Genomic DNA, 25,113 nt, shown 5'->3' on the forward strand with positions numbered 1-25,113 from the left:
TTAATTGTTTTTCGACTACCTAACCTACCTAACCTAACCTAACCTAACTTTTTCGGATACCTAACCTAACCTAACCTATAAAGATAGGTTAGGTTAGGTTAGGTAGGGTTGGTTAGGTTCGGTCATATATCTACATTAATTTTAACTCCATTAAAATAAAATTGACGTCATACATAATGAAATGGGTAGCTTTATCATTTCATAAGAAAAAAATTAGAGAAAATATATTAATTCAGGAAAACTTAAATTATTAGGCAAATCGGGCCTTGCATAGTAGGCCGAGAAGTGCGTTCTGGCTACTAGGTACGACATATATATATATATATATATATAATATATATATATATATATATATATATATATATGTCGTACCTAGTAGCCAGAACTCACTTCTCAGCCTACTATTCAAGGCCCGATTTGCCTAATAAGCCAAGTTTTCCTGAATTAATATATTTACTATAATTTTTTTCTTATGAAATGATAAAGCAACCCTTTTCTCTATGTATGAGGTCAATTTTATTTTATTGGAGTTAAAATTAACGTAGATATATGACCGAACCTAACCAACCCTACCTAACCTAACCTAACCTATATTTATAGGTAAGGTTAGGTTAGGTAGCCAAAAAAAGCTAGGTTAGGTTAGGTTAGGTATGTTAGGTAGACGAAAAAACATTAATTGATGAAAACTTGGCTTATTAGGCAAATCGGGCCTTGAATAGTAGGCTGAGAAGTGCATTCTGGCTATTAGGTACGACATATATATATATATATATATATATATATATATATATATATAATGTCGTACCTAGTAGCCAGAATGCACTTCTCGGCCTACTATGCAAGGCCCGATTTGCCTAATAAGCCAAGTTTTCCTGAATTAATATATTTTCTCTAATTTTTTTCTTATGAAATGATAAAGCTAGCCATTTCATTATGTATGAGGTCAATTTTTTTTTATTGGAGTTAAAATTAACGTAGATATATGACAGAACCTAACCAACCCTACCTAACCTAACCTAACCTATCTTTATAGGTTAGGTTAGGTTAGGTAGCCAAAAAAGTTAGGTTAGGTAGGTTAGGTCGTCGAAAAACAATTAATTCATGAAAACTTGGCTTATTAGGCAAATCGGGCCTTGCATAGTAGGCTGAGAAGTGCGTTCTGGCTACTAGGTACGACATATATATATATATATATATATATATATATATATATATATATATATATATATATATATATATATATATATATATATATATATATAATATGCGGAAAATCCACAGAGAAATTTTTTCTTTTTTTTCAAAGATATTTCTCTGTGGATTTTCCGCATAAAATGATCAGTGTTTTGTGATCGTCAATTGCATGTAATATATATATATATATATATATATATATATATATATATATATATATATATATATATATATATAATATATAAATATATATATATATATATATATATATATATATATATATATATATATATATATATATATATATATATATATATATATAGGGGGTACCACCTCTAGTGCAATTATAGGGACCCACAGCCTCAGAGAAGGGAACACAGAGCATTCAGGGAAAAACTTGCCATTTAACTCTGAATACGTAAGTGTGTTCGCTTCTCCTACCTCTCCTATATATATGTGTGTGTGTGTGTGTATGTGTGTGTGTGAGAAAGATGCATGAACGCGCAAGTCATAGATCACTAAGAACTCTTTGACCCGGCCAGGATTCGAACCCATGCCGGCCAGGATTCGAACCCATGCCGGCCAGGATCACCCCTAAACGTACACAGTACCGTGACCACTGGAAGGCATGGGTTCGAATCCTGGCCGGGTCAAAGAGTTCTTACTGATCTATGGCTTGCGCGTTCATGAATCTTTCTCTCTCTCTCACACACACACACACACACACACACACACACACACACACACACACACACACACACACACACACACATATATATACACACAAAATGCATCACCTTCCATTATGGCGTTAATGTGTGTGTCACCACTGGTCACAGACAGTACACCAGTAGTGACAAACTGACATAGGAAGAACCTACCGAGATACATGCGACTCGTACTGTGATTATATGCAAATGACACCAAGACGCTCGAAACACCTGTCTACGAGAGTTGGTTAGATGAAGAGCGTGGACGGGGCGGGACAGGACAAAAGGAGAGTTGATGAGGGATGGACGGGGACTAAGGAATGTGGTGGAACAGGGGACGGTAAACGGGGAGTAGGGTGGATAGGAAGGCGAGAGAACACCCCAAGGATAGGCAAGGATGGAATGTGGATGCCGTTAGCTCCCAAGCCATGTGAGAATCAGTAAAAGTGGAGTTGGCTCCCCTGAAGATTCATCACAGGATGTGGATGAGGTGGAAGATTAACTGGTTTGTTATGTACCCTATATGCCCGTCCTGCGGGCAGAGGTGGACCCCTTACCCATCTTGTGGACGGCGGGGGAACCCATACCCACCTTGTGGACGGCGGGAGAACCCATACCCACCTTGTGGACGGCGGGGGAACCCATACCCACCTTGTGGACGGCGGGGGAACCCATACCCACCTTGTGGACGGCGGGAGAACCCATACCCACCTTGTGGACGGCGGGGGAACCCATACCCACCTTGTGGACGACGGGGGAACCCATACCCACCTTGTGGACGACGGGGGAACCCATACCCACCTTGTGGACGACGGGGGAACCCATACCCACCTTGTGGACGACGGGGGAACCCATACCCACCTTGTGGACGACGGTAGAAAGTGTAGCCACATAGTGAGTGAAGGAACTGGTCGCCCCCACTATTCTGAAGGCTAAGCAGATTACCTTCAAAGTCGTGTATAACGTCACAAAAGTGAATTTTGTGACGTTGTTTAATAATGCACATTAAAGTCTTATTTCAGAATTTTATTTATATAGTTATATTGTGGCTTAATAATGGTGTCGAAATGCAATTACCCGTTGTCGGGGACAGGAAGCCTGTGTACTTAGAGCTTACTGCGGTCCCGAAAAGGTAACTACTGGTGTTAGCATCTGGTGAAAGGAACCACGGAATCCTCAATTGTGAGACGAGTCTGGTGCGAGTGATTAAAAAACAAAAAATGGTTTGAAAACAAAGGTGGAGCTTACAGCGTCGTGCGATAGTTTGAAGGAAGGAAGGAAGGGAGGGAGGAAGGGAGGGAGGGAGGGAGGGAGGAAGGAAGGAAGGGAGGGAGGGAGGGAGGAAGGAAGGAAGGGAGGGAGGGAGGGAGGAAGGAAGGAAGGAAGGAAGGAAGGAAGGAAGGAGGTATGTATGGATGTTGGGTGCATTACATAAGCCTCGCTAAATATGTAATTATAATATCAGAGGAAGACACTCATATTAACAAATCTTTACAGGCTGTGCGTATGAGAAGGAAAAAAATTAAAAGGAGGTTGAGGGGAGGGAGGGAGGAAGGAAGGGAATGAGAGGGAGAGAGAGGGAGAGAGAGGGAGAGAGAGAGAGAGAGAGAGGGAGAGAGAGAGAGAGAGAGAGAGGGAGAGAGAGGAGCGAGAGAGAGAGCCATCCACCCCTTCACCCGTGGAAGGTAGTAGTGAGGGCAGGAGGAGGCAGGCAGGCGGGCGGGCGGGCAGAGAGGCAGTGTGTGTGGTGGTGGGGAGCCTCCACCAGTTGCCAACACCATCCCATTGAGGGTGGACGCTACCCCTCTCCCGCAGGCTGGCCACGCTGGGTGTGCTCTCCCACCCTCCCTCCCTCCCACGAACTCGCCCACGCTACCTGATATTACTCTCAACTTGTTAGCGTATCAGTGCTCACCTTCACTTCCTCTAACACGAGGGGACAAGTGCTTCTGAAGATTATGCAAGTGACTGAAATATTTCATACATTACTATGGTGTGTGTGCAACATTGATTGATGAGATAGATACTGATACATATTGCCCGTGACGAAGGTGAACTGATGAAGTCATTAGTGTAGCTGGAGTGTTTACTAGCCCTAAGTGCCGTAGTGGAGCGTCTTAACTACGGCTCAGTAGGACTGCGCCACCCCTCGCCTCATCTGTGGGAATGGTAAGTTGGTCAAACGCTCGGAACATATATAAATGCGATTCCATTTAACACCATTGACTATATCATCTCCGAAGAAATTAAAGCTTTTGTCCTTCCCAAAGACGCAACTGTAGGAGTCTTATACCTTTGATGTGCTGGCGTGCAAGCTCTCCATCCCCTTTCTCTTACCACGCGCCACGGCTGTGATGATTATATTAATGATTTATTTAGACTAAACATGGCATGATGTCAAGTCACATTAAGTATTCAAAGTGTTCTTCATTGCAAAAGTTAATTAATTAATTGTTTGAAGTGTTGCCCGTGTTTCACTGCAGGACACCTGTCACTATAGACGTGTTGCCTGTGTTTCACTGCAGGACACCTGTCGCTATAGACGTGTTGCCTGTGTTTCACTGCAGGACACCTGTCGCTATAGACGTGTTGCCTGTGTTTCACTGAAGGACACCTGTCGCTATAGACGTGTTGCCTGTGTTTCACTGAAGGACACCTGTCGCTATAGACGTGTTGCCTGTGTTTCACTGTAGGACACCTGTCACTATAGACGTGTTGCCTGTGTTTCACTGCAGGACACCTGCCGCTATAGACGTGTTGCCTGTGTTTCACTGCAGGACACCTGCCGCTATAGACGTGTTGCCTGTGTTTCACTGTAGGACACCTGTCACTTGGTGCGTCACCTGTGCTTGGCCAGCCTGCACGCTGTCACTGGAAGCGTGCGGGAGCCCGCGAGGTCCAGGCGCCAGTTGCCAGCTGCTCATTCATAAACACTAAAGCCTTAGTAGTAGCGATTTTGTTTATTTCTGGCGCGTGTAAAAGGTGATGAGCTCGTGGACACGTACAGGGCGGGAGGGAGGACCTGACGACCTGTGGACACGTACAGGGCGGGAGGGAGGACCTGACGACCTGTGGACTCGTGGACACGTACAGGGCGGGAGGGAGGACCTGACGACCTGTGGGCTCGTGGACACGTACAGGGCGGGAGGGAGGACCTGACGACCTGTGGGCTCGTGGACACGTACAGGGCGGGAGGACCTGACGACCTGTGGGCTCGTGGACACGTACAGGGCGTGAGGACCTGACGACCTGTGGGCTCGTGGACACGTACAGGGCGGGAGGACCTGACGACCTGTGGACTCGTGGACACGTACAAGGCGGGAGGACCTGACGACCCGTGGGCTCGTGGACACGTACAGGGCGGGAGGGAGGACCTGACGACCTGTGGGCTCGTGATTCAGTTTACGATGGAGGGTCGTTACCTTCTTTTATTGTATCAAAATGGTCACGATATTCATAATGTTAGTCTGTGGGCGCGTGACGCCCCCGCCAGGTGTGGGCGCGTGACGCCCCCGCCAGGTGTGGGCGCGTGACGCCCCCGCCAGGTGTGGGCGCGTGACGCCCCCGCCAGGTGTGGGCGCGTGACGCCCCCGCCAGGTGTGGGCGCGTGACGCCCCCGCCTGTGAGCAACACCCCTGGCTATTCAAAACTTCACCTTTAATAATATTCCTGTTTCCCCTGATGTTAGTATCCACCGTCTCCCAGGTTAATGTTAGTCTCCACAGTCCCCATTAATGTCCTCACTAACAACTGTCTACGAATCACTAACTTAAATGCCGAAGCATCTATGGTTTATTGGGTTCTTGTGCGCACGTTGGGAGTGATTATATTAATGTTAGTGACTTGAACACGTAACTTAGTAAGAAGTGTGGGGGTGTCCATGAACCCCCCCCCCCAGGTAGGCTTACTGTTGTTGTTGTCTTGGGGTGGGAGATGTTGACAAGGGCACTTGGTGACTCTGGCTGTCAGTCTTGGTGAATATGGTGGGTGATGACGAGACTTGCCTGCTGGTGACAGGAGCGTTTATGAATGATATTATGAATGCGAAAGAGACCTGGACTCGCCTGGACACACGCAGCAGCCCGTCCTCCCCGAACGTTCCCAACGTCACTGAACGGTTGTACTAGGATTGCTCGCGAACCTAAACCTACCAGAGAGAGAGAGAGGAGAGAGAGAGTACCCACGGCCCAATCAAAATAGACACCGGGATATCGCGTCAATTTCGCGAGCCGCTGCCATGTTGAAGAACGCCACCAGCTTTTGGCGTTAGGGCAGTTGTGCGTCAAAACACTTATGTGCTACGCAAGAGGACGGGGCTGTCAGGCTGTGAGTGAAGACGGCCCATACTGGGACGGGAGAACTCGGGGACCCCCCCCCCCCCGTCCACTTGCTACACTCGTCACCTGTCTAAATGGTGCTCCACACTCAGTTTTCGCCTCTCGTAAAACGAGAGAATTGCCTCTCAACTTTATATATATAATATATATATATATATATATATATATATATATATATATATATATATATATATATATATATATTCCTGTAAAACAAACAAAAATAAAATAAAATTCTCTGCTGCACGTACTGCAGGAATTTTTTTTTCGTCTAAATTTAAAACTTTATTTGGTTGTTTGATGCTGAGCTGTGCTGTTGGCTCCCATGCACACGGGAGAGTATGCTGACAGCCAAAGCTGTACCCTTGGCTCGTTCAACCTGGGGGTGGGGTGACGACCCTTCAGATGTTAACTGCTGTTTGGCAAAATCAGGAGGGAGAGAAGGGAGGGGTTGGAGGGGGGTGGGGTGAGGGAAGGAAAGGGAACTATCGGGATAAAGCACCAAGCCACGACGACTATATAGCACTGGGAAGGGGTCAGGATAAGGATTTGGGATGGGACGGAGGGAAGGAATGGTGCCCAACCACTTGGACGGTCGGAGATGGAACGCCGACCTGCATGAAGCGAGACCGTCGCTCTACCGTCCAGCCCAAGTGGGGAGAGAGAGGGAAGAAGGGTATTCAGCCATCGTCACATTATTGTAAGATGTTGTGGTCAATCTCGGGTTGGAAGCGTAGCAACTTGGTCAAACCGTGAGAGACGCCGCACTGATCCCTTGTCATATCTTGGTTGGGAGTAGCGTGACACCTGTCAACTGGCGGTGACGTCGCTCGCTGAGAGTTGGTGTCATCAGCGCCAGGCCGGCAGACGCAGAGTGACGCAAGCCACGCTCCCTACACTCTGCTGCCACTCGCGAAATAATTAACGTGGGCCGGTGGGTGGTGGAATGGGTGGGCGGGTCGGTGGGTGGTGGAATGGGCCGGTGTGGGCATGGTCCACGTGTCCACTCCTGGGGAAAGGTGAGGGGCCCAGGGGAAGGTGTTCCCCCTGGGCCCTCCCACTCCCTACCTGGGCTGGCCCTAACCCTTACTTAGTCAACCCTCCCGCTTGTACCTGGGCTCTCCCCCTTCCCCTTACCAGGCCTCGCCCCCTTCTTAACTGGGCTCCTTCCTTTCCCTTACCTGGACTTCACCCTTTACCTGGGGGCTTTCCATTCCTTTTACCTAGGCTCTCACTGTCCCCTTACCTGGCCTCACCCCTTCTTAACTGGGCTCTTTCCTTCCCCTTAACTGTAATCCCCCCCCCCCCCCTGCCCCTTCCGTGGACTCCCCACCTTCACCTGGGGGCTGTTCACTACGCCCCGTCGCTACTCTCTTCCCTTCTGCGTCCCGCCTCACCCCTTACCCATTCCTGAGCTTCCCTCATCTTCCCTCACGATAATATGCTCTACCTCACACCCTTATTTTGCCTCAACCTTAATTAGACTCCTCCTCTGCCCTGAGGAGCTGTATATTTCCTTCATCTTCCTCCCATGCTGCTACAGGGGCCTCTGTGCCTCCTCCCTGCTACAGGGGACCTCTTTACCCCTCCACCTCCGCCGCTAAAATGAGGGAGGGACGGAGGGGAGCAGGGAGAGACGGAGGGGTGGTGGGTGGTAGAAGCCCCAGTCATGAACACGTGTAAGAATATAAACCATCGGAGTGTGTGTATGCGAATGCTACACAGTATTAATCTACAGACATCCGTATACATGTTGAAATACACGAGACAAACCTCACACTGACGAGAGAGCGCAAGCTTAGCTTAGCTGCCAAACATGGGAAATGGGACAGGAGTCATTGCTGTAAACAACCGATGGCTGGAAAGGCGGGATCCAAGAGTCAATGCTCGATCCTGCAAGCACAAGTAGGTGAGTACACACACACACACACACACACACACACACACACACACACACACACACACACACACACACACACACACACACACACACACACACTGTGAATACATCGTGTCAGCAAGGCGGACAGAATCATCCACAGTTACAGCCCCGCTCCTGTGCCAGGTAATCCACAACGGGCTCACCATAGCCCGTGCTACTTGGATTTTTTTGTTCCGAGTAGCTGATTCTAAAACAGCAGAGAAGAAGAAAGCGGACAGCTAGCCCGCCTGCTATCATATATCGCAATATATTTTTCATTTACTTTGTTATTCTCATTAACAGCTTATTCATATACTTGCGTCTCTCCATCTTCTTTACTGCCCCCCCCCCACCTCCCCAACACAAAATAAATAAAAGCACAGAGAGCCGGACGGTGGAGCAAAGTTTGGTAGTTGTTGAATATAGAGCTTAAAGCTTAGCTTGTATATGTTGTTTATGTACTAAGGGCAGGCTGGCAGAGGCCTCGTCAAGCTGAAGTTGAACGCTTGAGGGGAACTTTACGAATTTGAGACAATTTAAGATGGTAATTACAGTACTATCATTGCGTGATTAATCTCGGTCTTTTTTTTAAATTGACGCATGTTTGTGGTTTCTATATAGACCCAAATTTGCTTGATGAATCAAATTAGGACTGACACATATTTGTCATCATTGGTGGAAGTGGGTGGGCGGTGAGGGTGTAGGTTATCATCAGTTGTGGGAGGGAGGGTGGGCGTGTTATCAGCTGTGGGAGGCATGCGCAGTGGGTGTGGGAGGGAGGAACGGGGCGGGAAAATGTTGATAAACAGCCACTGATAACTGACTCGATGGTTCCGTGCCGCCGCCCACAACAAGTATTTAGTCACCTTCCCTCCCATGTCACCCCTCCCATGTCACCCTTCCCATGCCCTCCCTCCCATGCCCTCCCTCCCCACACCTAAACATGCACGCTTCTAAATATTCAGATCATCTGAATATTTTTGGCAGTATTTACTGCCAAAAGTAAATACTTTGATTATAGTAGTACTCACAGTAACGATAAGGACTAGCATTATATATATATATATATATATATATATATATATATATATATATATATATATATATATATATATATATATATATATATATATATATAAACACACACACACACACACCGACGTACAACTAAATACTATATTTTACTTGTGTTGCTTTGACAAACTAACCTAACCTTCCAAAGCCTAATACACGATATCTCGGGCCTAATATAGTACATGTGTGTGCTATATTAAGCCTAGGAATATCCCAGGTTTGTTTATTAGCTTCATTTTTTTACAAAAAAAAATCCTTATTAGTAAGTATATTATTATCTAAAAGCTCTAAGTACGTACGAATTCGTGACTATTGACCGCCACAATAGGTACTATCTAAACAGGAGGATGGGTTGGAAATATTAAGTGCTATAATATAAGTGGTATAACTTAGGGTTAAGTGGTATAATATAATATAATAAATGGAAATATAAGTAAATATAAAACACGAGGCTATAGCCATCTTCCAAAGCTGGAATACATTTCAAGAAAGAAATGTTTAATTTGAAAATTAAAGCTTAGACTAATACTGAGAGTAATGTAATTCTACCCGTCGGTGGTAATTTGTTCAAAAAGTAAAAACTATATAATTCAACATCCGTATGTTTGTAGAATCTTGTGGGCAGGTGTGCGGGCGGTCTCCAGCAGTGTGCAAGATTGCGAGGAAATACAACTAGCATATTTGGAACTGCGTGATGAACTGTAATTGTTGTGGGGCCTGGGAGGCAAGTTCTAGGTGGATGTCACTCTTCCATTGGCTTACTTAAAAACATTTACGTATTGAACAGTTACAGCCACATTGGGCAGAAGTTTGTTTTTAGTTTAGTCCATTTATTATGCACCCCATACCCGTCCTGAGGGTGGCAGTACATTCCCATGCCCGTCCTGTGGGTGGTAATACACCCCCATACCCGTCCTGTGGGTGGTAGTACACCCTCATGCCCGTCCTGTGGGTGGTAGTACACCCTCATGCCCGTCCTGTGGGTGGTAGTACACCCTCATGCCCGTCCTGTGGGTGGCAGTACACCCTCATGCCCGTCCTGTGGGTGGCAGTACACCCTCATGCCCGTCCTGTGGGTGGCAGTACACCCTCATGCCCGTCCTGTGGGTGGCAGTACACCCTCATGCCCGTCCTGTGGGTGGTAGTACACCCTCATGCCCGTCCTGTGGGTGGTAGTACACCCTCATGCCCGTCCTGTGGGTGGCAGTACATTCCCATGCCCGTCCTGTGGGTGGCAGTACATTCCCATGCCCGTCCTGTGGGTGGCAGTACATTCCCATGCCCGTCCTGTGGGTGGAAGTACACCCTCATGCCCGTCCTGTGGGTGGCAGTACATTCCCATGCCCGTCCTGTGGGTTGCAGTACACCCTCATGCCCGTCTTGTGGGTGGCAGTACATTCCCATGCCCGTCCTGTGGGTGGCAGTACACCCCCCATGCCCGTCCTGTGGGTGGCAGTACACCCCCCATACCCGTCCTGTGGGTGGCAGTACACCCCCCATACCCGTCCTGTGGGTGGTAGTACACCCCCCATGCCCGTCCTGTGGGTGGTAATACACCCCCCATACCCGTCCTGTGGGTGGAAGTACACCCTCATGCCCGTCCTGTGGGTGGTAGTACACCCTCATGCCCGTCCTGTGGGTGGTAGTACACCCTCATGCCCGTCCTGTGGGTGGTAGTACACCCTCATGCCCGTCCTGTGGGTGGTAGTACACCCTCATGCCCGTCCTGTGGGTGGTAGTACACCCTCATGCCCGTCCTGTGGGTGGCAGTACACCCTCATGCCCGTCCTGTGGGTGGTAGTACACCCTCATACCCGTCCTGTGGGTGGTAGTACACCCTCATGCCCGTCCTGTGGGTGGCAGTACATTCCCATGCCCGTCCTGTGGGTGGCAGTACATTCCCATGCCCGTCCTGTGGGTGGCAGTACATTCCCATGCCCGTCCTGTGGGTGGCAGTACATTCCCATGCCCGTCCTGTGGGTGGAAGTACACCCTCATGCCCGTCCTGTGGGTGGCAGTACATTCCCATGCTCGTCCTGTGGGTGGCAGTACACCCTCATGCCCGTCTTGTGGGTGGCAGTGTACATTCCCATGCCCGTCCTGTGGGTGGCAGTACACCCCCCATACCCGTCCTGTGGGTGGCAGTACACCCCCCATACCCGTCCTGTGGGTGGTAGTACACCCCCCATGCCCGTCCTGTGGGTGGCAATACACCCCCCATACCCCTCCTGTGGGTGGCAGTACACCCCCCATACCCGTCCTGTGGGTGGCAGTTCACCCCCCATACCCGTCCTGTGGGTGGTAGTACACCCCCCATACCCGTCCTGTGGGTGGTAGTACATCCCCCATACCCGTCCTGTGGGTGGCAGTACACCATCCATACCCGTCCTGTGGGTGGTAGTACACCCCCCCATACCCGTCCTGTGGGTGGCAGTACACCCCCCATACCCGTCCTGTGGGTGGCAGTACACCCCCCATACCCGTCCTGTGGGTGGCAGTACACCATCCATACCCGTCCTGTGGGTGGTAGTACACCCCCCATGCCCGTCCTGTGGGTGGTAATACACCCCCATACCCGTCCTGTGGGTGGTAGTACACCCCCCCCATGCCCGTCCTGTGGGTGGTAATACACCCCCCATACCCGTCCTGTGGGTGGTAGTACACCCCCCCCCCCATGCCCGTCCTGTGGGTGGTAATACACCCCCCATACCCGTCCCGTGGGTGGTAGTACACCCCCCATACCCGTCCCGTGGGTGGTAGTACACCCCCCATACCCGTCCTGTGGGTGGTAGTACACCCCCCATATCCGTCCTGTGGGTGGCAGTGACACAGGTTACATAGGAACATAGTGTGCTCAGCTAAATGAATTTCGAATCCCTAAGAAAGTTAATCTTTCTTAGGAAAGTTCTATTATTACATCAATGTGAAAAGGCTTTCCTTCCCTCATGACTGTTTCCCTCAATATTCTATTCGTAGCTTACATCTCTTAGCTCAAACACTTGCCTTTTTTGGAAAACTTTTTTGGTTGACATATTTTCTAATTTCCCTTATTTTCTTACATCTTCTGATGTCACTTATATTTTGGTGTGTATGCCTTGTGGGGCTGTCTAGAATGTAATGGAATATTTTCCATACATCAATTTTTGCTGTGCATGCCTGATCACCTGGCCAATCAATATTTTTAATCATGTCGCGATGGCACAGATTAAGCTGATCCTTAGGATGCTCGTTGTCTCCTGCTTTTCAACCATTCTATTAATTTCTGAGCACTTGTTCCTCTCAACTGTTGTATTCACTTCAGTTCTGTGCTCCTTGTATTTCTTCCAAGCTCATTTGCCTCGTCTTTTAGCCTCTAGACGACATTTGTCAAGTAAGTAATTATCAAAAGAAGGCACCAAACCGGGAAGGCTATATAGCACCATCAAATGTGCAGGATAATCAGAGAGCGCTAAATATCACCAAAGACGCCAATACGAGAACACAAACGCATAAGGCGAACGATATCAAAAGTATCTGAGTCACCGAGAATACTATCGAGAGACAAGCGACCGCGAGGGACGGTCGGAAAACAAGACACACGCTCGTCCCGGAAGTCAGGACATTCAATAAGGATAAGCACGACCGTAAGAGGGACAATGCAATTATGACAATAAGGAGCAGGGCGGCGCTCCATCAAGTGACCATGAGTTAAGCAAGTATGGCCAATACGCAACCTCGCCAGAGCCGTTTCCCATTGCCGGTTACGGTGGCAGGAGGCGACATTTGTCAAACCAATGGCTAATGTTGCTCTTTGTTCCGTTATCTCGGCCTTGTGTTGATTTTCATCAAAGTTCTCTCTCCCATGGTTTCTATCTAGTAATTCTCTGGTTATCTGGTACTTTCCTTTCCACTTTGTACCCACTCCCTCTCTTTCCCTTTCTACAGCCTCCATTTTCGCTATACAGTAGAGGTGACCATTGTACGAAAGTGTATGCAGGTGTACTCTTCAAATAAATGTATCTTTGATGCCTAGGAATGATGTGTGGGTTGGGTATGCGATTCTGGTAAGGATAAATGTTTTGCCATTATGGTTACCAAGATGGCTGCCAGGCCCAGTTCTACTTCAATTTAGTCTAGTTAATTTATTATACACCCTATACCCATCTTATGGGTGACAGTAGAAAAGGTTAGAGATGCAGATAATGGACTCTTGAACTGAACCCTAAAATTAATTTAGCTAAGCAAGTTTGTCTTGATAAGGTACTAACACAGTTTAATGAATTATTATATCAAGAATGTGTTCTAGAACGAATGGTTCTATAGTCTGGAAGTTAAACCACTTACATACGCGGTGAGTTGATGTCATAAATTGATATACTTATCATGCACACCAACCCTCCTTCCCCTCCCACCTTCCGTCACCCACATTTACTACCTACAGTACAGTTCGCAAACTGGATATTTGGTTAAACTTTCTGCTAGATAATTTTGAATAAAATATTTAAACCTTTCTTCAACATTTGTTATAAAGTTCTCTGAATTCATGTATCTTTTCGCACTCCACACAGTAATGGAATTCGTGTGTATAATTGTGTTGACAGTTTACATTTGGTAAACATCAACATTGGATCAACATCAGCAGGTAATGAAAATTCCCAGAGATACTTATAACCGAGTCAAAGTCGAGCAGTAGTAACATCTAGGAGTCTGCTGATTTTATGGGATGTTCCATAGATGTGTGTGGCGCTCCTCTTACATGATAGTATGGGGTATAGATGGAATTGCTAGTGTATATTTTACTTTGCCTGAGACCTACAAGATTTTGTTGAAGTTCTTGGTGTATTATTACTTTCAGATTGCTTATTGACAATAAAAGATAATAGTTAACGCCTTCTCTGAAGGCAGATTCTTAGAGCCGATGAGTTAGCCAGTCATGCATTCGGAGGCCGTCATGATATTCACATAATTATCTTGAGATGATTTCGGGGCTTAGCGTCCCCGCGGCCCGGTCCTTGACCAGGTCTCCTTTTTTGTTACACCCCCCCCCAGGAAGCAGCCCGTAGCAGCTAACTCCCAGGTACCTATTTACTGCAAGGTTAACAGGGGCATCAGGGTGAATGAAACTCAGCCCATTTGTTTCCGCCTCCACCGGGGATCGAACCCGGAACCTCAGGACTACGAATCCTGAGCGCTGTCCACTCGGCTGTCAGGCCCATGAAATGGACTCTGTTACCATCATTAATAATGTTGTATCTGTGTCTAGCTTCAGAACGAGCATGTTACAACAGAGTTGAACGCAATTATGGATAATAATCTTTTGCAATGAATGTGGCAAGTTTGGACACTTGCACACATTTGAGTGCAAGACGGACAGAGGCCCAGTTATGTTTATATGGACTCCCCATTCGAAATATAAGCTATCGCCCAATGTCAGGACAAGTGCACTTCCAGCTGCACCCGTGGGGCGGTGTAGGAAACCATCAGTGTGTGTGTGTGTGGTCTGAGACAGTGCTCTGTGGACTGGGTATCATTATGGCTTGAGTTGAAAGGGAAATTAAAAATTGAAATGGGGTAATTTTCCTACGGTGCAGGAAGGGGCCGTTGTTGTCTCATGGTACAGATTCTAAATCCTGTACATTCAGAGTTCAGTTGCAGTTTTAGTAATCCATTCTGAACAATATTGACTTACAATAAGCAAGGTTTGGAGGGGTTTTGTTCAAGGGTTAGGATTAGCTTGCCTAAACATTTGTATATATATATATATATATACATTAATTTTTATTTATACATATATTTATATCGGAAAATTAATTTCAGTAACATGAGGGAACTGGGCTGGTGGATGAGGGAGGTGAGGGGAGTAGGGTGGTGGATGAGGGAGATGAGTGTGGGCTGGTGGATGAGGAGAGTGTGGGCTGATGGATGAGAGAGATGAGGAGAGTGAGCTGATGGACGAGGGGAGTTGGCTGGTGGATGAGGGAGGCGAGGGGAGTGACCTGGTGGATGAGGGAGGTGAGGGCTGGTGGATGAGGTGAGAGGGAGTGGGTTGGCGAAGGCTGGTGGTGGTGTACTTGAGAGCTACAAGTGTTGTTGGCTTTACAAAAATCTCATTAAATACCAACATTGTGGTATGATCCATTGTTACTTTCCTGTAAATGGAATAATAATACAAAAAGATTGAAGGAATCATTACTGTTTCTCCTCCTAGTTAATGGCTTGATCAGCGTTGAATTTTTGGTGCTTGCAGCGTTGACTTCGATATTGGCACCACAGCCAGGTTAATCAGGAGGACTTTTATGTGTGTTTTATCATGCTCTCTCTTGAATACAATTATTGAGCTTTCGGTGATTTGCCTTTTTAAATTAAAAGGAAGAGCGCTGAAAACTTAGGGCCCATTTGTTTAGTTATACATTAGTGTACTTATTGCAACCATTCTAGTCAGTGGGACTAATATGTACAGTGCCATATCTCCCAGTGATTTGGATGGCTAGGTTGATGACTCGTAGAATAGTGAAAGGGCAGGGCTGACGACTAGTTGATGGGTGGTGTTAAGGGCTGTTGGATATGTTATTTCAAAGTAGTCAAACATCATGGCCGTCACCGGATGCGAGATAGTCTCTTCCTGTGTCCATGTTGAACCTTGGTTAACACCCAAGACCCATAGCACAGACTGCTCCTCACACTCCATAGCTTTAGCACCCATTTCGAGTAACATTCTCCCCTCATCCCCAAAATATTAATTAACCATAACTTCCCAAAGCACTAGCTCCTTCCCTTCACGTTCTACTAATTCTTCCAAGTTGAACCGGAACAGCTACCTGATATGAGAGGGAGTTGATCCCAATTGAAATTATTATAATAGTTACAAAGAAAGAAGTATCGAGTTGATGAAATATCAGCCGTGATACCTGACAATCTTACCAGGAGTTCTACTAAAGCTGCTAAAGTATTGTACTAGCCACTTTCAGTCATCTCCAATGCATCACTAGAAATGGGTGGAATAATATAGCTGGGAGAAAGTACGTGTACATTTCCCTTCTTTTTTATTAATATAAGAACCACCAAATTTCAGACCAATGTCCTTAACAAGCATACCATGCAAAGTGCCAAAGAGAATAATTAGACAGAAATTAAGAGAAATGCTGTCTAACAAACCTACTGGAATTCTACGATGGAATGACACAGATCAGACAAGAAAGGAAAGGATGGGCAAAATGAATATAACTTGACTGTCGGAAAGCAGTTTTGTCTTATGAATCCATATGTCCAGTGGTGGTGCTGATCATGATTGATGCTGCTGGTGCCTGATGTAGTTAGTGGTGGTACTACTGATCAAAAATGATTTTGGGAATGTGTAATGTTACATCATGATGTACTGTACAAGGATTCATCAGAGTTAAAGGCAGCTCAAATTTATGACTTGCATCACTCCAGAAATTTTAAGGTAATTTAGTTTTGCTTATAAATCCTAAAATTACTGTACCAAGATTTAATATCTCTGGCTATTGTTGCTTAATAAAATTATGAATCATTATTATACATAAAAATTAAAAGAATTTTAGACCATGTGGTTCTATAGTGTTAATTAATATATATTTTTCAAAATGATTTTTGTCAGGGACAGAAAGCATGTGCATATTTAGGCTTGTAATGATTCCCCTTCCCCCCTGCTTTGGCCTGGGTTCGTATCCTGGCCGGGGAGGATTGACCGGGTCCCAATCCTTAACTGTAGCCTCTGTTCACCCAGCAGTGAATGGGTACCTGGTTAAATGAACAAATCCAGTGTAGTGTAGTATAGTGTAGTGTAAGGGTACCTGGTTGTTAAATGATTTGGTGGGTTATATTCCGGGGAAAATTAGAATCTAGGATCTGCCCGAAACGCTATGCGTGCTAGTGGCTGTACAAGAATGTAAGAACTGTTGTATATATAAAAAAAATAAACTTGGTGAAAAGGAAACACCCCCCCCCCCAATCATTTCTGTCCTGCCCCTGGAATCAAACCTAGGATCTCTGATGACAAGCTAAGAATGAAACCAACTGTATTAAGAGACCTTTAAAAATATAAAGTTTAAGACCATTTTTTTTTCTTCATTGACCCATTTACTTAGTTTTTGTTGAATCATAGCATTAAAATGTTAATTTTATATTTATCAAAATTTCAAGGACTGATATCAGTATCAAAATTTAATTTAAATTGTGTATTAGAATTCCTGTAATTTTTTTTAACAACTTGGCTTAGTGGTGATACAAGGCATAAAGAATTTTACCCCTTTTAAGGATCATTAAGCTTTAACCCCAGCACTGCGCACTTTTTAAAATGACATTCCTGCTGTGCGCCGAAAATAAATAGTTCCAAAATTATTACTTTTTCTTTTGATATTGTTAAGTAGCACACGAAGCACAAAAATCCAAGTAAAACATCCTACCTCTTGTAGCTTAGCTGTCGTGGCCGGGAGAAGTTGCATTGTTTTGGTAAAAATGAGGAGAGTTGCTGCATAGGAATTACTTTGTTGATTTATTTTCAATGTGTCTCACTTTTAAACAGTATTTTAGTTTTTTTGCTCTAACAAGTTGTATCTTTGTCAAAGATGGTGTTCACTATGTATAACTTTTAAGATGTACATATATACAGATGTATGTACAACTATATGCACTCCATATATTTATACATACTAATATTATATATGTGTACAGTATATATGTTTTATAATTGGACTTGGCACACATTTTGCCTGAATATATATATATATATATATATATATATATATATATATATATATATATATATATATATATATATATATATATATATATATATATATATAATATCTACCCGAAACGCTTTGCGTAATAGTGGTTTTAGGCATTGTATGTACTAGCTCTATCTATAAAGCCAACAAACTTTGTAAAATCTCTTTATGTATGTACCTTACCTAAATAAAAATTATTATTATTATTATATATATATATGTCGTACCTAATAGCCAGAACGCACTTCTCGGCCTACTATGCAAGGCCCGATTTGCCTAATAAGCCAAGTTTTCCCGAATTAATATATTTTCTAAATTTTTTGGTTATGAAATGATAAAGCTACCCATTTCATTATGTATGAGGTCATTTTTTTTTTTATTGGAGTTAAAATTAACATAGATATATGACCGAACCTAACAAACCCTACCTAACCTAACCTATCTTTATAGGTTAGGTTCGGTTAGGTAGCCGAAAAAGTTAGGTTAGGTAGGTTAGGTAGTCGAAAAACAATTAATTCATGAAAACTTGGCTTATTAGGCAAATCGGGCCTTGCATAATAGGCTGAGAAGTGCGTTCTGGCTACTAGGTACGACATATATATATAATATCTATATATATAATGGTAATCAATCACTTGCTGTCATTAAAATTTGTGGCTCATAGTATGGCTGCCCTGCACGTTCCTAAGGCCATGGCTTTAGGAACATTACATAAACCTTAGCAACATATGCCTCGTTACTTAGGCCATGGAGGGGGAAAGTGAGGGACAGGATTTTTTTTTCAAGATGGGGGATGGTTACTGGAAGCCTGAGGATGTAAATGTGAGCCCCTTGTATGCATGAGAATTTCGAATCTGTTGATATACTAATATCATGTGTCAGCTGACACACTACTACACTCCAGAACTGTTCCAGCCAGCATTATTAAGAAGTTAATGTACAGAACAATTCACTTATGGATATTTCATATGCCATCCATTTCCTATACTGTGTTAAATATTAAAGTTTGGTGTTGCTCCTAACAATATTAGTGCTGATTAGAGATTTTCTTGCAGACAATGAAGCAGTAAAGATGCGGACAAACGACGTGATGAACCAGGCGGCTGCAGCAGCTACTGCAGGTATAGGTACAAGCCTTCTGGCTCTTGGGGGTGCCATCTCTGCTGCTAATGCTAAAGGATCACCTTTGGCAGGAGTCTCGCCTGCCTTAGCTTTTGACCTTACGGCATATACGCAATTACTTCAGCAAATGGCTTCCAAAATTTATCCATATGACCCAGCATCAATGGCAGTCTCTTTAGCAGCCCTTAGTCCAGGTTCCCACCTGCCTCTAGCACTCACAGCACCCCTCTCTCTTACTGCCAGAAAAACTGTATCAAATGCTGATAAGACTACCATGACATCTGCTTGCTCAGTACCTGATAATGATATCAAAATGATCTGGCAGCCAAGTGATAAGCCTGATATAAAAAAAGAAGAAGGTGAAGCTGCCTTAGACCTAACAACTCAAGGTTTAAAGTCTCTCTATTCCTCTTACCGCCGAGCAACACTAGATGATATCAAGCCAAAGGTGGTTGAAGATATCTGGATTGAGAATGATTTGAGACTCTCTTGGACAGATTCTCGAGTAGCTGCATATAATCCCGCTCAGAAACTCTTTATGTGTGTGGACTGCGAGTGTGTGGGTTTTTTGTCACGTGTGGCCGAGCATTGGCTTGGAGCCCATGCCAATCTAAGGGTGTTTGCTTGTCCTCGATGCCCTTACACATCAGCCTGGTCTCGTTGTGTCAAAATGCACTTGACAAGACAACACAATGAACAGTTTGCTGACACTAATATGTGGAAAGAAAATTCAACCTTAATGGAAGTGACACGTCTCATGCAAGAATTACGAAATAAAGTAGAGAATAGGATCGACTCCAGTAATACATTAGCAGATAAACGATTCTATTGTCCTCATTGTCCATATGCCACTGATCGCCGTGATCTATACACACGACATGAAAACATCCACAAGGACGATAAACCTTTCCACTGCTACCTTTGCTTTAAACAATTCAACAGAGCAGACCATGTAAAAAAACATTTTGTCCGAATGCATCCTGAAACAGAATACGATATTTCTAAAATACGAAAGCAACCAAGTAGTGGACGTGGCGGTGGTCATTCTCCACCATCACCACCTGCACCATTACCTCCAGAGATTCCACAACCACCACCACCACCACCACGTGTAATGACACCAGTTGTCTCGCCCCCAGTTGTGATCCCTCCAGTGCCATCTTCACCCACTGCCACTCCTGCAGCGACTGATGCAGACTTGGCTCCCTTAAGTGCCCCGTCCACACCTGGTGAGTGCAGTCCACCATCTCCTGGAGCTATCACAAGCATGGGCATGGGAATGAACATGTCGGGGGTGGAGAGTCCAGAACCCGGACGCAGTCGAAGACGAGGGGAACGAGCATACACTTGTCCTTATTGCCACTGGTCTGGTAGTGATAATTGGTGTCTCAAACGGCATATGAACACCCATATAAAGCCTTTTGCCTGTGTTATGTGCGATTACAAAGCTGCCCGAGCTGAACGCCTGTCAACCCATGTGTGGAAGGTCCATAACAAGAGGATCTGTAACAAGTGCAACTACCTGGCTGAGACACAGGAGCGCCTATTGGAGCACACACGTGAAGAACAGTGAGTATTAAAAGCAGTTTGTTTTCTGATAAAGAAATTTGCTTTGAACTAGACATAGCATTCAAACCTATGAGATAATTAAATTGCCTGCAACATATTTTTTATATAATGTACAGTAGTTTAATAATTAGCATTTTCATACAAGCAATATAAAGTATTAATTCATGCAACCAACAATGTACAAATACTATGTACTGTAACTTATTGGTACAATGGTCTTTCTCAGTCACAACAACCCATATTCAAGACGGTACATCTGTTCATCATGTGGTCTCACCTTTGACACTCGACCAGCTCTGGAGACTCATCAGCATCTCAGTCATCCTCACCTAGCAAGCCCCACAACTACTACTGCTGCTCTTCTTCCAGCTGTTCAGGATGTTGCACATGATTTGTCAATAAGAAGTGAATTAAATTCGAATGCTTCTCAAGTTTCATCCCCTCTTGTATGTCCTGTGGAAGGCTGTGGGCACACAGTGAGCAGTGGTGGAGCTCTTGCAGAGCATGTGCGTGGTGAACATGGAGGTGCAGGTGGGTCTTGTTGTCCGCACTGCGGTTATCAACTAACCCATGATGAACTGTCTAGGGACCACTGGCTAACTCATCACAATGAAGTTTGTGCTGCATGTGTTCATGTTTTTACTGCTGTATATGGACCACAATTATGGAAGAAAGTACATGTCCGCCCTGCCTCACTTGAAAGTCCTTTAGATGCTATTGTAACGGGCCTCAATCGTAAACGCACCGCTACTGATGTTTTACCAAATGTGCCATCAGTGATTACTCCCCTTGCACTTGTAGTAGCATCTTCTCTCCCACAAAGAGATACCCCTTCTCCAGACTCTGACCAGCAGGATACAGACAGTGAACGTTTTAACAAGCGATCAAGGAAGCAGAGTTGTCCAAAAAAAGTTATTACAGTGGCAGAGTCAGGATCAAAGACTGGTTCTATTTCAAATTCAGTGCGCAGGCGCTCACTTAGAAAAAGATATAGAGCAATGCTCAATCGCCCAAGGTTTTTGAGCCACCCTTGCCACAGATGTTCTCATCGTCCAGTCTTTGCTTCTCGTGCTCGCCTACAGTTACATGTAAAGTGGAGTCATGGCCGTCATAGTGCTGGACGTCGATGCCAACTCCACAGGGGCCACTCCTTGCCTGTACCCACCAAAGTCCATTAGTGAACAACTTCCTCATAATCTAAACAACGGGTAACCAACAACGTGTATCTTTTGCAGTTTTGGTAGCATTGCACCCATAATCTGTCTGTATATAATATAGACAGTTTTTAAAGTTGCATACAAAATATCGCTCATTATCTGCTCAGTGGTGCAGAGAAACCGAGTCTGCTGTATTATTATTATTTATGTACTCTGTGTTTGGTTAACAGAATGTAGTACATACTAATCCACTTTGCATGTGTTTTGGAAAGTTACAGCGACTCAATTTATTACGGTAATTCCTATATCCCTTCGATACCTATCCAAGTGGTTGTATTAATCTTACCTCTATCCCTCCATTTACAATTCCATTTTCATGCCCAAAAATGGCATTTCCACCAAGCATGCCCCAGAGTGACTAGTTTGGAACTTGTAAGTACAATTACCTCAACTTTAGTCTTAAATTAATTATAAAACAAAATTTATGAATAAAAAGTAACTGCTGTTGAGGTGTATTTGGGGAAACACTTCAAGCTCACTTTAACTAGTATATAAAATGTGTGAATGGAGTGTGCTTGGCAGATGTCCATGGGTTGATTTAATCAGAGATTTGTTTGAGATTGAATGTACACGAGAAATTTGTAAATTAAAATTTTGTGATTGAGTGAATCTTGAGACCTGGTTGTGAAATAGTAAAGTAACTCTTGCAATGGTTGTGAACAGCTAATGGCTGCCCCAAATTGATTTTTTTTTTTTTTTTTTTAAAGAATTGAGATATTTCCAATGATTGTATGGCATCCCTGGTATCACATAGTTGGAATCTCACCAAAATTAATGCTTGCTTCTATTAATATTATCTGTATAATATACTGTACTTAGATAGTAAGAAAAACTGCAGAGCATTTACATTTCTTATAAGAAATTAGTCTTTTACAGTTATACAAAGCATAATAAACATTTTTACTCTAATTTGTTAATAAAATAAAAAACTACTTGATGAAACATAAGTTGATGCCAGGGCATTGTATGGGAGTGTGACAGGGGTAGGGGGAGGGGGAGGGAGGGGAAAGGGAAAATTATACAGTTCTCATTGTTGGACTTCGAACTCCAAGTCATGTTTACAAGTCCATTTCAAACCAAAGATTTTGTTGATTTATTCTAGAGTTATGACTTTGTTGTATGTCATTGTTATGTTGCAACCTAATGGATTTCTGTGATTATTGTTACAAATGGAATGTCTACTGATTTGACCTTGTCTTGTGGGTCAAGTTCAACTATGGTCTGTCTGAGTGTACTTAACCTGCCTTCTACAATTATTTCTTGGACCATTATTCCAAGAAAAGTGTGCTTTATTTATTTTTTTGTTTTCTTTTTAACAGTTGTAGACTTGGCCTTCTAGTCAGACTGTTGCCAAAGTATAAATATTTACCAATTCAATGAGCTATGGTATGCCCAGCCACAATGTAATGAATACTGACCAAATGTCTGGTGCTAACAAGCATTTTTGTCCATAGTAGTAATTTATTTAATACAACCTTCATCCTTCAATTTACACAGTATCTCCAGTGATTATGAACATTTAGATTTGATTAAGTATTTTTTGAAGTAAATTGTATTTCTCTATGACTTGTTAAGATTTAAAGTGTTTGTCAGAACAGCACGTCGGGTTTCAAGTAACTCGGTGGAAAAAAAAAAATGTGCTCAAACCAACATGTAATGTGCCTAAAGCAGTTTATCAGCCTTGTACATAACATTTTATGACTGTCGAGTAATATTATTCTTTCTAAACACAGCTCAGGACTGTAGTTGTGAATAATTTTTAATTACCTAAGCAATGCCAACTACATGAGAGGATAAAGCTTGAAAACCATTTTCTAAAATGTTCTTCGAGTTGAAAAGTAATGCGTCAGTTAAGGCCAACAATTTAATACCAAGCATCCTCTTCTGTCATGCTGGGAATATTAAGCACATTGCAGTTTTTCATTATGAATACAAAACTCAGTGATGCAGAAATGGTACCTGGAGTCACCTTGTAGCCTATATAGAGAGGTGGACCAAGTTCACGTTGTAATGATGTGAAAGTTATATCAAAATATTTTTAAATTACTGTACTGTAATATGATCTTAAATATTAATGGTTATGCTGTATTCATGTACATTAAATAGCCCTTCTGATGTGGCTATTCATTCTGTAAATTAGATAAAAAATACCCAAGACAAAATAAAAATTTTGTATGCATTTTCTCATGTGAACTTGGTCCATGTAGCAGGGTATTCTGATAACTTATACGACTTAATGCTCACCCTTGTGTGGGATGTAACATCGAAGTTTCAACTGTAATCCTGTACTCAAGTAAGTCATATTCTGTAACCCATTTTGTATTATAAGAAGTCATGATTTCTCCCTTCCATTATTTATAGTTGACATAGAATAAACTAAGTGAATGACAAGTGCCATGTCGGTATGTCATTTTTCTGAGAAAAGTTGCTCCACTTAACATACAATATACACATCTTTTATGGATTTAAATTAGTACAGTATAAAAATATTTTTAATTTGATATATGCTGTTAACCATATTTGTAGAAAGAAAAAGAACATAAAGAGCAAATCTTATTTTTTAATTACGTATTTAAATTTATAAAAGATGTGCATAACGTAGGTCGCTGGACATATAACTTGGATTTTTATTCAGTTTCCATCTTTATTCAAGTGATCCTGAATTCAACAGGGCCACTTCTAGAAAGGAATTGTTGAGAAATCCTTCTGTTCTATGGAATATTATTCCTATTTGTTACAAAATGCTTTATCTGGTATAATGAGAAGTAAAGATCAGTTTTATTTCTCATTTATGAATAATCAAATATATTAAGCAATTGGTATCTTTACAACCAAAATTTTCACATCTGTTGATATCCAAAATTGTGTAGATTTTTTTTTAACCCAAGCGAGATAAAGCTTAATAAATACCTTGTAACCTGCGTCTGTGTTAACATGTTTACACCAACCATTCCCTTAATGCCTTGGATTACCTCTTATTATGTACTTTTTCATACAAATAAAATATATTAAAATTTATTATTCTAATTTATTAAAAAGGATGGATTAACTAGTAAAGAGTACAATGTATTGTATGTTTGTGTTATATAATCTCTTAATAAAATAATTATTATAGCAAAAGGCACTCTAATGCAAAGAAAAACTTTGGTATTGCCTATCACAGTGAAGAGAGTGCCACTACCATCACAGTGGGGGGGGGGGGGCCCCCCTGGCACCAGTCACAGGGGGCCCCCCTCCCCT

General features: G+C 43.6%; 1 protein-coding gene and 1 long non-coding RNA gene across 3 annotated transcripts; both read left to right on the forward strand.

Annotated features, from left to right (window-relative positions):
* Positions 1–3,669: 3,669 nt before the first annotated feature.
* Positions 3,670–24,891, forward strand: chn (zinc finger transcriptional factor charlatan). 2 transcript variants are annotated; one of them, XM_045749290.2, is made up of 3 exons: positions 3,670–4,073; positions 19,021–20,656; positions 20,883–24,891. In XM_045749290.2, the coding sequence occupies exons 2-3, from the start codon at positions 19,038–19,040 to the stop codon at positions 21,832–21,834; spliced, it is 2,571 nt and encodes an 856-aa protein (XP_045605246.2). In that variant the 5' UTR covers positions 3,670–4,073; positions 19,021–19,037; the 3' UTR covers positions 21,835–24,891. The 2 variants fall into 2 exon arrangements, with proteins under 2 accessions (XP_045605246.2, XP_069188424.1); XM_069332323.1 differs by lacking the exon at positions 3,670–4,073 and adding an exon at positions 16,288–16,659.
* Positions 5,011–6,374, forward strand: LOC138369124 (uncharacterized). Its single transcript, XR_011229754.1, has 2 exons — positions 5,011–5,397; positions 5,476–6,374. It is a non-coding gene; the product is annotated as an uncharacterized lncRNA (long non-coding RNA).
* Positions 24,892–25,113: the final 222 nt, after the last annotated feature.

The sequence above is a fragment of the Procambarus clarkii genome, chromosome 27 (genome assembly GCF_040958095.1).
Source record: "Procambarus clarkii isolate CNS0578487 chromosome 27, FALCON_Pclarkii_2.0, whole genome shotgun sequence".
Taxonomy (NCBI): Eukaryota; Metazoa; Arthropoda; class Malacostraca; order Decapoda; family Cambaridae; genus Procambarus; species Procambarus clarkii.

Coding starts and splice junctions, on each gene's coding strand:
- chn (XM_045749290.2), top strand. CDS start 19,038: ATGCGGACAAACGACGTGATGAACCAGGCGGCTGCAGCAGCTACTGCA. Junction 20,657..20,882: donor GAGCACACACGTGAAGAACA/GTGAGTATTAAA, acceptor GGTCTTTCTCAG/TCACAACAACCCATATTCAA.